General features: G+C 41.1%; 1 protein-coding gene across 2 annotated transcripts in view; it reads right to left on the bottom strand.

Annotated features, from left to right (window-relative positions):
* The window catches only part of Ccny (cyclin Y), a 233,477-nt gene extending 232,069 nt beyond the window's left edge, over positions 1–1,408 (bottom strand). The window contains exon 1 of one of the 2 annotated variants that reach the window (XM_076831470.1): positions 1,112–1,408. In XM_076831470.1, the coding sequence (XP_076687585.1) occupies positions 1,112–1,265 (154 nt within the window). In that variant the 5' untranslated portion in view covers positions 1,266–1,408. The remainder of the gene's footprint in view (positions 1–1,111) is intronic. The other variant, XM_076831471.1, reaches the window with a different exon arrangement.
* Positions 1,409–13,155: the final 11,747 nt, after the last annotated feature.

The following is a 13,155-nucleotide window of genomic DNA, read 5'->3' on the forward strand; positions in this document are numbered from 1 at the left end:
CAGTGAGAAAATTAATTCTTTCAGTAATTTAAATATGGCTTTCCACATTTCAGGGAATGCCCCATCTAATCAACAAGAATGAATTAAGAGAGTTTTGTCAATTCATTCACAAGAAACTTTTTCAGGTTAGTCCAACTAGATTTTTAACTGTAAGAGGATTTAAGGGTTAAAAAAAAAAAAAAGAAAAATCAAGTTTTCATAAAAATATATTTCTAACTTCAAATATTTTAAAGTTGAAAACTATGTAAACTGTATTTTATGTAGCTATTCATAGACCTGATAAAACAGTACTAACAAGGATACTGCACAACCATCAAATAAATATTATCAGATTCAGTAATGATCTTTAACTTTTTTTTTCCCTCTGACACAAATTCTAGGTCAAACCAAACATTACCCAGATGAATCAAATTCATAGGACTGTAACTCAAGTCTACGCAAAAACTAGGAGACTTAACCCAAAGCCGCAGGACAATCTTCTTAAAAGCATTTCGGGTAACGTTATTTGACTGCAACCATACTTTTTTTCCCCCTGAAATAGATATAATTTTCATTTTTAACGGCATTAGGGATAGGGGGTAGCCCAGTGGAGTCAACTGGAAAGTGTCTGGGATACCGACTCGGACAACAGAGGTCCATAATTTCAAAATAGAAATTCGCTTCTCAGTTACGCCAAGGCTCGTCTACTCCTTCCCTCTTCCACACACACACTTCCACCCCCGGCGCCTAACTTGGCCTCAGGCTACATTCTGTCAGCGCCCGGAACCCCGGCTCTCAGCCGCCGCCCAGGCCGCTCAGGTCCGGACAAGGACGTAGTTCCCGTCACCTCGCGACCTGCACACAAGCATCCCCCAGCTCGGCCCCGCCAGGACTCCGAGCCACGGCTGGCAAAGTTTCCCGGCCGCTCAATTGGGAAAGCTTGGGGGCAGCTCGGAGGCTGCGGGAACCGAGCGCCCGGGCGCGGACCAAGAGCCAGACAGCACAGGTGACCGAGACGGGCTGAGAGCAGAAACAGCCCGGACGGACAGGCTGTGCAGCAGGGCGCCGAGGCGCAGCGGGTGGGGTGCGGGGCTGCGGAAGGGGGCTCCGCGGGGCCGCCGCCCGCGCTCACCGTCGATGTTCTCCCGGTCGCTGATGTGCTGCAGGTTGCAGCCCGTGTCCTCACGGCTCAGGTCCGTGTCGGGCCGGTAGGACTCCAGCCGGGAGTGGGCATTCCTCCGGAGCTTGGGGCTGGACGACACGCAGCACGAGGTAGTGTTCCCCATCTTCGGCTGCCCCCCGATTCCTGCTGCTTTCGCCTTCTTCCCGGTCCCCCGTGCGGGGCGCGGGGGCGTGGAGGGAGGCCCGCCCGCCGCCGCCGCGGGAGGGGGCGGAAGCCGCGGCCGGCCGCCGGGTTAGCAGCGGCGGCGACGGCGGGGCCTCGCCATGGGCGGCGGCGGCGACGAGCGGGCGGCGGCGGCGACGAGCGGACGGCGGCACCGGCTTTCCTCGGCCTCTGTGCGCGCCCGCCCGAGCCCGGCCGGCCTGTCCGCGGCGGAGGAGCGCTCAGGTCCGCGAGCGACTGCGGCCGCCGTGCGGTGCTCACCCCGCCGCAGCCATGGCGGGCGGCGCCGCGCAGGCCGCCTCCACCCCCCGCGCTTCGCTGTCGGCGCCCGGTGCCCCAGCGGCAGCGGCGGCCTCGGCAAGCGGTTCCGGTTCAGGCCAGGGACACGCGGGTGCGCGCCAGGCAGCCGGGAGGACGTGGGCGCGGCCCTCCGCTGGCGCGGCTAGGTACGGTCGGTGCGGCTGGAGGATGCTCGCGCCCGCCCCCGCCGGCGCGCCCGCCCCCGCTGCAGCCCCCGCCCCGCCCCGCCGCCCCAGCCCCGCCCCGTCGCCGCCTCTTCCCTCTGCCCTGGAAGCAGATCCGCAGCTTAGGGAGGTGCGGAGTCGCCCCGCGGCCTGGGCCTTAAGCGACTACCGGGAGTCGCAGGCTAGGGCGGCAGGAACTCGGCCTCTGGAAATGCGTCCTCCTCTGCTGGCCTCACTCCCTCCAACTCCCCCGGTCTCGCTCCCTCCACGTCCCCCGGGTCGCCGGCTTAAGAGGTGTGTCTGGCGGCCCCAAGGCTGGCGGGTCCCCGGACCCTGGGGAATATGCGGAGAGGTCAGAATCCGCGAGAGCGCCGCTGAGGGACACGGTTCGCCGTGTGGGACAGTAACACTGCCCCAGGAGCGCTGAGGCTGCTCCGGCCTGTCGGGAACGGCAGAAGCTTTTATTATTACCAATATTATTAAAAGCGGTTAAAGAACTTAGGCCTTAATGGAAATTAGGCTCTTCTGTTTAGACCTTTTTCTGAGGACATGATAAAGTGATCTTATTTTAAATCCCAAAATAAATCTTGGGGGACCCAAGAGCTATTTTAATGAAGAATTAGGCGCAAAGTTGAGTTCCCAGAGGTTGATGAGAGGTAGACAAGTTAATACAACTCGTTAATAAAACCCTTGTTTTGCTTTTTAAATGCCGTCGGTTATTGGAAACGGTCTGAACTGAGGCCAGTTAACTAAGCTAAAAGTCTGTGAAAGCTCCTGGTGCCTGGGAGGCATATCAGTAAAAGTCGGTCCCCAGTTCCAAGGATGTAGAGACTATTGCTTCTTGCCTTCAACCTCACCCTTTTTCCAAATAGGGAAGGAATCATGAGAGGGCATTGGTGTAGGGGATGTGTAATACCTCCCCCATAGATGTAGTTAATAATACTATAATAATAAAAGAGATGTAAGGGTGTTGGTGGTTTACATAGCATCAGCAATGCTGTAGACAGCTTTTCAGGTTTTTACAGATTTTTCTTTTTAATTCTCCACATCTAGTCTTTTTTTTTTTAATCTGTACCTCCATCAAACAGTAATTTTATAAATTTATTCGTCCTTTTTTTTTTTTTTTTAAAGCACATGCTCCGAGCTGTGGTATTGGCATTTGTTGGGATAAGTGGCAGATGCCCTTGGGAAATAAATGACTGCAAAGTAGTGATGAGAGAGCAAATGTAAAAGGGATGTTCTAAAGAATTGCAGCCCTCCAAAGGAGGCGCAGATGGCAACAAGACAAAATAACATGTTTGTTTTTACCTGTCCCAACCTTGTGGCCCAGAGAATGTGTGTATTCCCATTTTCAGGACATAATGTGTGGTGGGTAAGGTGGTTGAAAATTGGGAGAGGGGGTTTCCATATTGTCTGGTTAGATTGCTGGTTTGTAATCTAGGGCATTGTGTGAGAGTAAGTAGCCCAGCATTGACCTCTATGTGTAAAGTGTGTATCTATTCAGGCATGTGAATTTGATCAGGAAGTTTATATTTATAATAATGTTAAGGTTTAAAGACTTTGAGGAGAGAAAGAAGGGGGCTCAAGAGCCAGCATAGCTGTCTACATGCTTCTCTATTGGGCAGTGTTAACTGAGAGGGGCATCTGGAAGTGGGGAAGAGTGACTGGGTGTCAGGGGAGCCACATGCCCTTACCAAAGGATGGTCTATTGGTATTCAGGAATTTTTTTTTATCCCACTGATCCCCTTCTTCCTCTGTGACATTCCAGCCATCCCTAGAACACAGAAAACAAAAGAAGGGAAATGCAGAGTCAGGAAAGGGGGGAAAAAACTGCTAAGGGTATAGCTGCCCTATTCTTATCACCTGGTAGCCAGTTTCCTGTATCAATTACTAAAACATTTCTAAAGCAATTGTAGAATAACTAAGACCCTTTGTGTATTGTACAACTGATGCTTTCCTATAACTCTTACTTTACATTGACCTCTTCTAATGAGGAATCCTTTTGATATTTGATGGGAAACAGCTATAGAGGAAGTATTTATTTTGATAGCTACTTGACCTTGACCAATGCAAGGCAATTCATATACTGAGCCAGGCACCTTGGAGATAGAAGTAGATAAGATATAGTCCCTGCCCTTGAGAAACTCACAGTCCTATAAGGTAAACAATCACAAGAACAAGGTTAGAAAGTGTCCTGCAATGAAGGTGCTTATAGCCAGTTAATGATAAAATCTGAAAATGCCAGCCTGCTACTTATAAATACCTACATTTATCACTTGTGTATCTAAAATTTCACTATGAGGTGGTTTATTCCCATGAAGTAACAAAATATCCAGAGATTCCCCATCAGAATGAAAATTCCCACAAGAAAATAAGGATGGGTGATAGATTTAAGTACTAGTTCCAAGTCTTTTGAACCAGAGTAACTGCTGGAAACAGGAACATTGTGTTGAGTCTGAGGTTGTTTCAGCTCAGCAGAGAAGAAGAGTCCCATGAATGAAGTTGGGGGAAGACAGCACTTAAGCCACGCAGTTTCTATCCATGAAATACATGATGAAGCAGGAGGAAGTCATCCCTGGATATCTAGGAGAAGGAAACTGGTTAATCTACCTCACCATTGAGAATTCACCATCTATCCCCAGGCTAAATGGCCTTAAGAGGCCCAGTTTTTCTCTTGTCAGAATAGAATCTACCTTCATCCTTCTGGGCTCACCAAGAATGGAAATGGTAAGTGCATATGTGCCCCCTAAGAGCTAGTATACTTTTTTTTTTTTTTTTTTTACATTTTTAGTTGTAGATTAACACAATACCTCTATTTATTTTTATGTGGTACTGAGAATCGAACCCAGTGCCTCACACATGTGAGGCAAGCAGTCCATCACTGAGCCCCAGCCCCAGCATGCTAGCATACTTCTGATAAGGCGAAGTAGATAGAGTCAGGCACAGATCAGGGTGGAAGAGGCTCTGCATGCCCATCCAGTGTCCATTCTTCCCTCTCCCTTGGTTACAAGGCCTTCCATTTTGTGAACAATAGCAATTGGCCCCACTCAAAAAAGACAGCGAGTCTTGTGACAAAGTGTGGTCTAGCCAATGAGATGTGAATGAAAGCTTCCAGGAAAACTCTGAAAAGGCTTCCTCTTCTGTTTTTTGGAATGTGGATATAATGGCTGGAATTCTGGTCCACTTTGGAATACCAGGTGACCTTGAAGATGGAAGCCATTAACTAAGATACTGTTCTTGTAAGCTTTTACAGCTTTTACTGTTCTTGTAAGCTTTTACATAAGAAACAAACTATGTTGTATAAACCACTGCTACTTTGAATTCCCAAGTTATATGCAGCCAAACCTTATCCTGATATGGCTAAGATTTCATATTATTCTTTGATAAGAGTTTTATATATTGAAAGCTGGTGTAGTGGCAGATGTCTATAATCCCAACAACTCAGGAGGCTGAAGGAGGAAGATCATGATTTCAAAGCCAGCCTCAGCAATTTAGGAAGGCCTAAGCAACTCAGCGAGACTCTGTCTCTAAATAAAACACAAAAAAAAGGGCTGGGTATATGGCTCAGTGGTTAAGTGCCCCTAGGGTCAATTCTCCAGTGTTTTATATGTTCACATTGACAATTTTCACAAGAACTTGGGATAGTCATATGTACCTGGCTCCCCATAGCAGAGTCCAGCATGGGATTGGAGCAGACAATAGGCAACCTGTGGAGTTAAAGCAGAATTTGGGGACAAAAGAAAGTTGTTTGTCCAAAAGGCAGATTAATCCCCAACGAAATACAAAAAAAAAAAAATTGTTTGGGTTATTAGAAATTGAACATTCCTAATTCAAAACCTGAAATGTTTGAGCTCAAAAAGTTTTGGATTTTGCATTTCCAGATTAGGAGTGCTCAACAGATAAAGTCTATATACATATTTCAAAATTTGGGAAAAAAGTCAAATCTGAAACACTTCTGGGCCCAAGCATTTCAGAGAAAGGATACTCAGCCTATACTTTAATACAGCACTCCTTCAGTAATCCCAGAAGTGGAGGCTCCCACCTACTTTGTTTTGTTTTGTTTTGTTTTTAAAGAACCTTCTATGCAACAGGCATTTCACATCTTAAATTAACTGGCCTTGGTTTCCAATACTGTAAAACCTGACAGCATTTAAAAGTAAAACAAGAGTAGTTTATGACGTGCTAATTTATTGCCTCTATCTCACATTAGTAACCTTCAAGGAACTCAAAATATATTGCCGCTATTATTTGACATTAAAATAGCTCTGGGGCCTCCCTGAGCAGCCAAGTAGATCCTAGAGACTGGCAGTACAATCACTCCCCTGCTTAGAACCTGTCAATAACTTCTCATTGTTTTTAGAGTTTCAGCCCACTGGGCAATCAAGTCCACTTTCTCTCCAGCCAATCAGAACTACTCACAACTCAACTTTTGTTTCTGCCATTCTAGACCAGCTTCACTCAGCTAAAGCTAACTTCACCCCCCTGAAGTCATTCTTCCTCCCCTGTCCCAGCTGCCTGTGTTTTAAATTCTGCTGATCTTCAAGGTCTAACACTAACTATGCTCTTTCTCTGTCCCTCATTCTGGAGATCATAAACTCTCATGGACCAGCTTGGGGTATAGCTCAGAGTGCTTTCCTAACATACAAGGCCTGGGTTTGATTCATTTCACATGGATTTTACAGGAAACTCTCAGAAGTTACTTTCCTCTTCTTTTGTTGTTTGTATGCATTGAATTGCTTTATCTTACCATAAGCTTCCAAAAGGAACACATGCTTCTTCCATCCCTCTGGCACCTAGGAGGTACCCAGGATTAGAAAGTGAATAAGAGGGTTAGAGAAGTACCTAGACATGCTCCTTTTTTTTTTTTAATCTCCTCTCAGTCTATGTTTCTGATACTTTTCTTTCCTTCATTTTTTTTTCTCAGCAAAGGAAAGACAAGGGATGAATTAGGGACAGGGAAGGTGTTGACTGTAGAAAGCTAGATTTTTCACTGACAATTAATCCCCTTTTATTATAGATGAATTTTTTGAGAAAATATTTTTCATCATTTGCAATGTGATGCTTTTGAGATTCATAGTTATCTGTTAGCAATATATTCATTGCCTTTTATGATTTCTCTTTTAATTAGCCAGGGAAATAGCCCTGGTGAAATAGAGTTGTATAATTCACTAAGTTGTCTTTCTTAAAGGGAGCAATCAGAATTTCACAGCCTCAGCTGTTTTCTTAAACTAGAAAGCACACAAATCCTCCAGAAGAATGCACTCTACATACCTACTAATAAGCCATACATTCAGTTGACAAATTTTTTCAATTTGTCTAAATCAGTGGTTCTCAATTTTAGGACAGTTTGCCCATATCTGAAAATTTTTATGTCACCACTGGAGAGGGAATACAGCTAGCATCTAGTGGGTAGAAGCCAGTGATGCTGCTAAACCTATGGACAGAGCAGCCCATACCACAGAAAACTATACAACCCAAAATGATGATAATGCAAAAATTGAATTATTTACCCTGATTAAACAAATTTGGCAGTTATTCGCTTCAAATATATTCATTCTTTCCATCAGAACACACATTCTAATACTTTAATATCTGAAAGAGAATAACAAACTACATTCTATAAAGAATTCATTCTCTCATTTAGCTTCCCACTGGAAACTGTTTGAAGGGAAAAATACTTATTTTCTAAAGAAAAAAACAATTTTTTTTAATTTCAAAACACTTCTTAAAATTAACTTCCTACAGAAGGGCTTTTTAAACAGTCATTCTGGCTCCAGTTGTTTTGAAATCACTCTAGAAATATGGATGTGAGCCTGGAAATCTGCCTAGTTTAGATAAGCAGGCCTATAACAGAAATTTTTTCCTTAAACTCAATGAGAACAAATCCATTAAGAGTTTAGAAGGCAAAGAAATTTTAAGAACATTGTTGGGATAATGTGCAAGCATAGAAAACACTAGATTTATTCTGTTTAGGGTCAGAGATAATATTTCCTTCACATCATTCAGTATTTTGCTAACATTTTTTCTTCATTTCCCCACCCCCCACTTGTGTTACTGGGGATGGAACCCAAGGAATTGCCCATACTAGGCAAGCACTTTAGCACTGAATTACACCCCCAGCCCTATTTTTCCTTTCTAATGAGGCAAGGGAGATTTCTGTTGATTATTTGATCATTTTCCATATTTTTCTTTTATAATAATAGTATCATGCATAAAATTTGGTAGCCTCCATGTTTTCTATAGCATCACAAATATTTTTCCATGCCAATTAACATTTTTAAAAACTATAGACTGAAAACTGTCATATTGATCTACCATAATTGATTTAACCATTCCCCAATTAATGAGATTTCACTTGTTTATTTTTCATCAAAATAAAAACATTTGAGATGAGTATTTTTGTATCTTAAAAAATACATTTTATACTTATATAAAAATATATCAGGTATATATTTTATAGATGATCTTTATCTTACTTCCATAAAAGGAATTAGAATTGCCTCGTAGAGATTTCTTCCTGTTTCTTATTTATCAGACTTCTGCCTTTCCTAGGGACTTTACCTGGCAAAGTATATAATGCCAAGTTTTAATAAATGCTGACTAGTCAACATTCTAGACATTTATAAATGCCCAGAAAAACAATGGATGATATAAAGAAAGAATTGAGGATCCCTATCTTCTATCTTCATCCGGGCTGCATTTTTATGCCTTTTTGCATAAGCCCCAGGGATTTGGGGGCTTACTTCCCTTCTGAAAATGAGATCATTTCCTAGCATTGAATAGCTGTTCTTGCTATGGTATTGGAACTGGAAAGAAGTTGGTCCAAATAGGAAGACCCCCTGCTCACTTAGTGTTACCTAAAATGTGCCCCAGATTCCCAGTTAAGCAACTTTGGGAGAATTAAGGCCTTAACATTTCATTTTTGTTTTGTTTTTGCTGTATTAAGAATTAGACCCAGAGGTGCTATATCACTGGGCTACATCTCAAGCCCTTTTGTACTTTTAATTCTGAGATGGGGTTTTTCTAAGTTGCCCCGATTGGCCTTGAACTTATGATCCTCCTGCCCCAGCCTCCTGAGTAGCTGAGATTATAGACATGCACCACTATGGCTGGCTTTAAATTCTCATCTTTTCTTTGTTAAGTAATATTGGGAGTATTCACACATTTACTTGTCACAGTTCTGTGTAGTGCAGTACCAGCAAATGATTAGCCCAGATGGTTCACATTGCAAGGCACTGAAGGAATGGAAGAACACAGGGAAGCATCTTTAAGCCTGACTTCCTCACCTAATAAGCTCTGAGGAGCTAGAGAAAGGAATACTGAGAGCACAAGACCTATCTGGGAGGGAAGTCAGGCCCCAAGCCACTGTGGAGGGTCTGGGGCACTCTGAGGATAACACAGGGGCGATCAAGTAGCCAGGGAACCAGGTGAGAACAGTAAAATCCACATAGGGCAGACTTTTGCCTAATATATAGTTAATAACTTTGCCTTGGCTTCTGTGTATACAGTGCCAAACAAAAGAGGAATAGTACTTGGGTCATCCTAAAATATGCATCCTAATGTTATGAATGGAGTAGAAAAGGGAAAAGCCTTCTCAGGAAGTAAAAATACTTCCATTTTTACTAATAGTTTTCTCCACTCACAAATCTGTAATACTAATTTAAAGGAAAAAATAAACTTTTTTTAAAAGTTTAAAAACTTTTAAAAGTTGCATAGATGTTAAATTAGTTGGGAAAAGTGTCTTCAAATTGTCACTTAATTTTTAATGAAAAACTGAAGCAACCTAAATGCTCACAGATGATGAGTAGTCAAGTAAATTCTGCCACATACAGTGGTATTCAAATCATAAAAATATGTACATCATATGTGTTGTTATAAAGAAAGCCATGAAATATTGTTGAGAGTCAAAACAGATTACAAAACTGAAGGCACCATTTGATCTGTTTATGAAAAGCTATTTCCATATTAACATATGTGCATCCAGACACAGCTAGCACACAACTGTAATCTGAGCTACATGGAAGCCTGAAGCAAGAGATTTGCAAGTCCAAGACCAGCCTGGGCAACTTAGCAAGACTCTGTCTCAAAAATAGAAAAGAGAAGAGTGCCCCTGGGTTCTGTCCCTCATACCAAAGGTATGAATGCATGCACACGCATACACACTCACACATACAGATGATTGTAGGAATATTCCCAAATAGACTGTTGACAATGATTATCTTCAAAATACATAATTAATTTGATTTTATTTTCTTTAAATTTTTACTTAAAATCTGTTTCTTCTCTAAAAGCAATAATGCATTTCCTCCCTCCAAAAAGAAAAGCCTAGCTAAATCCTTTTTATTTCAAGTGCTTCCATTCTGATAATCTAAATAATTGTGGTTTACTAAAAAGGATTGTAGAGTAAAATCCACACCCATGATAAACAAAATTCAAGCTGGAGGACATCCATGACTGTAAAACCAGGAGACAAATGGAAGCAGCAATTCTGATGCAGGAAAAGAGCAACCTGGATTTTGACATCCTGTACAGAATCCTAGACTAAAAAAGCATCAACTGGTACAATTTCTTGCCCTTGAGCACTGATCATGTTATCTTCCATTTTTAACTTAAACCATAAAATTGTATTAGCTATGCTACAAATTAAGCTAAGCTGTCTTCTATCCAATCACTTCGATTCTGTCCTTTGGAGGGTGATTCTGTCCTCTGAGTTGAAAGAGAAGGAACTGTATTGTGCCTTTTACTTACAAAATATTTTAAAAGATAACATCTCTAAGAAAATAGTGTTTTTCATTGAAAAATATTTTCCAAAGATCTAAACTTGAAAGACAACAAAATTTAATAAATGGTGTACAAAGGGAGGGTGAAAAGGAAGAATTTCAAACCCAGCAAACTAGGAACAATTCCTTTAAGAAACTTCCACTTAAAGGACCCTGGCACATATAGCTCAGAACCTTGTCCTAAATGAGGTGATGAGAGATTTACAGTACCTGCTTTATAAAACCAGATTCAGTTCTGTTAACTGCCCACTCTAGAATCCAGGTGTCTAGCTGCTCAGCTAATGCCTGCTCCTCTACATCATCCACTCTTGACAAAAAAGCTGAGCTCTATAAATTAAATGGCATGATTATCCAATACATATACAAATCTGAATACCTAAAATATTTCTACAGAATTACCAAAAATAAGAGCTTATTTTAATTGGTAGTGAAAGGCATATAAACAAACTATTTGAGTAAGTCCCTTGAATTCAATAAATCAATACGACAGAATTACACCAACAGTTACTTAGGTATCTACTATGGTCTGAAGGAACTGAAGACCCCGTTTAATAGTTTGTAAGCATGGAAGAGTTACATTGCCAAATAAACAGCACACCTGATAATTTCTCCAAGGGCCAAGGAAAAGAAGCATCACTTTGGGCTTTAGTCATCTAAAGAAGCTTAATGGGATATTCATACTTACTTAGAAACAAAAATCCAAAAGATCAGTAAGGAATTTTGTCTTAATAATAGTATGCTGTTTTTGTGCCTGAAGCTTTTTTCTATAAGGTTGTAAGGTGAATCTGAAGAATAAAAAAAAAAAAGAGATTATATTTAACAGTGGTCTTCATAAAGAATATTTTGTATGATTCTAATTATTTGAATAATGTTATACGTGCACACTTGTATATAATCAGCATTCCAAAGTCTCCAATGAGAATATCCACATCATCCCAGTTCTACTCACATAACCACTGAGACAGATCAATTCTTTTTTAGTTATTTTAGTTGCAGGGATTGAATCCAGGGCCTAGCACATGCCAGGCACATGTCTGCCACTGAGCTACATACCCAACCCCAAAAGATTGGAATTTTTAAATGTTGACATCCTATAAAATGTAAAGAATTCACTAGCTTTGTAAATAATATAAATTGCTTACAAAAATTTTATTTGGAAATTCAGCATTGACATTTTTGGCAATCCAATTCAGTTAGAATAACCATCACAGTTCAGAGAAGCAGAACCAAATTTTAATTTGAACTAAAAATTTATACTTTATTATATTGATAATGCCTCTTCTTTCCCTTTTTCCTTTTCTTAATTGGTCATTTTTAGTTATACATGACAGTAGAATCCATTTGGACATAATTATACAAGCATGTAATATATATTATTTTAATTAGGATCCCATTCTTATGGATGTACATGACGGGGGGGATTCACTGTGCTTTATTTATATATGTACATAGTTTTTCCTATCTTTTTCCTATCACCCTTCCCTTCCCCTCATTCCCCTTTGTCTAAACTACTGAACTTCTGTTCTTGCTCTCCCCCCTCCTTTATTGTGGGTAAACTTCCACATATCAAGAAAACATTCGACCTTTGTTTTTTGGGGATTTGCCTTATTTCTACTAGCATGGTATTCTCCAGATCCATGCATTAACTGGCAAATGTCATAAAGTCATTCTTAATGGCTAAGTAATATCCATTGTGTATATATGCCACATTGATCTGTTGAAGGGCACCTAGATTGGCTCCATAACTTAGCTATTTTGAATTGAGTTGCTATAAACAGTGATGTGACTGCTTCACTATAGTATGCTGACTTTAAATCCTTTGGATATATACCAAGGAGTGGGATAGCTGGGTCAAATGGTGCTTTCATTTCTCGTTTTTTGCAGAATCTTTATACTACTTTCCAGAGTGGTTGTACCAATTTTCAGTTCCTCCAGCAATGTATGAGTGTACCTTTTCTCCACATCCTCACCAGCATTTGTTACTTATATTCTTCATAATTGCCATTATGACTGGAATGAGATGAAATCTCAGTGTAGTTTTAATCTGTATTTCACTAATTTCTGGAGAGGTTGAACATGTTTTCAAATATTTGTTGGCCATTCATATTTCCTCCTTTGAGAAGTGTCTGTCCAATTCCTTTGCCCATTGGTTGGGTTATTTGTTTTGTTTTTGTTTGTTTATGTTAAGTTTTTGGAGTTCTTTGTATATACTGGAAATTAAACATCCTATGTGAGGTGCAGGTAGCAAAGATTTTTCTCCCATTCTATAGGTGCTCTCTTCCACTCTTGTTTTTCCTTCCCATTTTTAAAATTCAACTTTAATGAGGCACAGTTTACATAAAATAAAATTCAGCCATTTAACTATAAATTTTGATGAGTTTAGTGAGATTAATGCTCTTATGTAACCATCATCACTACAATCAATATTTAAAATATTTCCATCCCCCAAATTTCCTTGTACTCATCCAGTCATCCATCCTTCCAAGGGGAAAATCTTCTTAGATGGGTCTTGCCCAATTTGAGCAGCAACTGCCTCCACACATGCTCACCCATCCACTGACTGGGATACCTAAAGACAGAAAGTGAC

Source organism: Callospermophilus lateralis, chromosome 13 (assembly GCF_048772815.1).
Source record: "Callospermophilus lateralis isolate mCalLat2 chromosome 13, mCalLat2.hap1, whole genome shotgun sequence".
NCBI lineage: Eukaryota > Metazoa > Chordata > Mammalia > Rodentia > Sciuridae > Callospermophilus > Callospermophilus lateralis.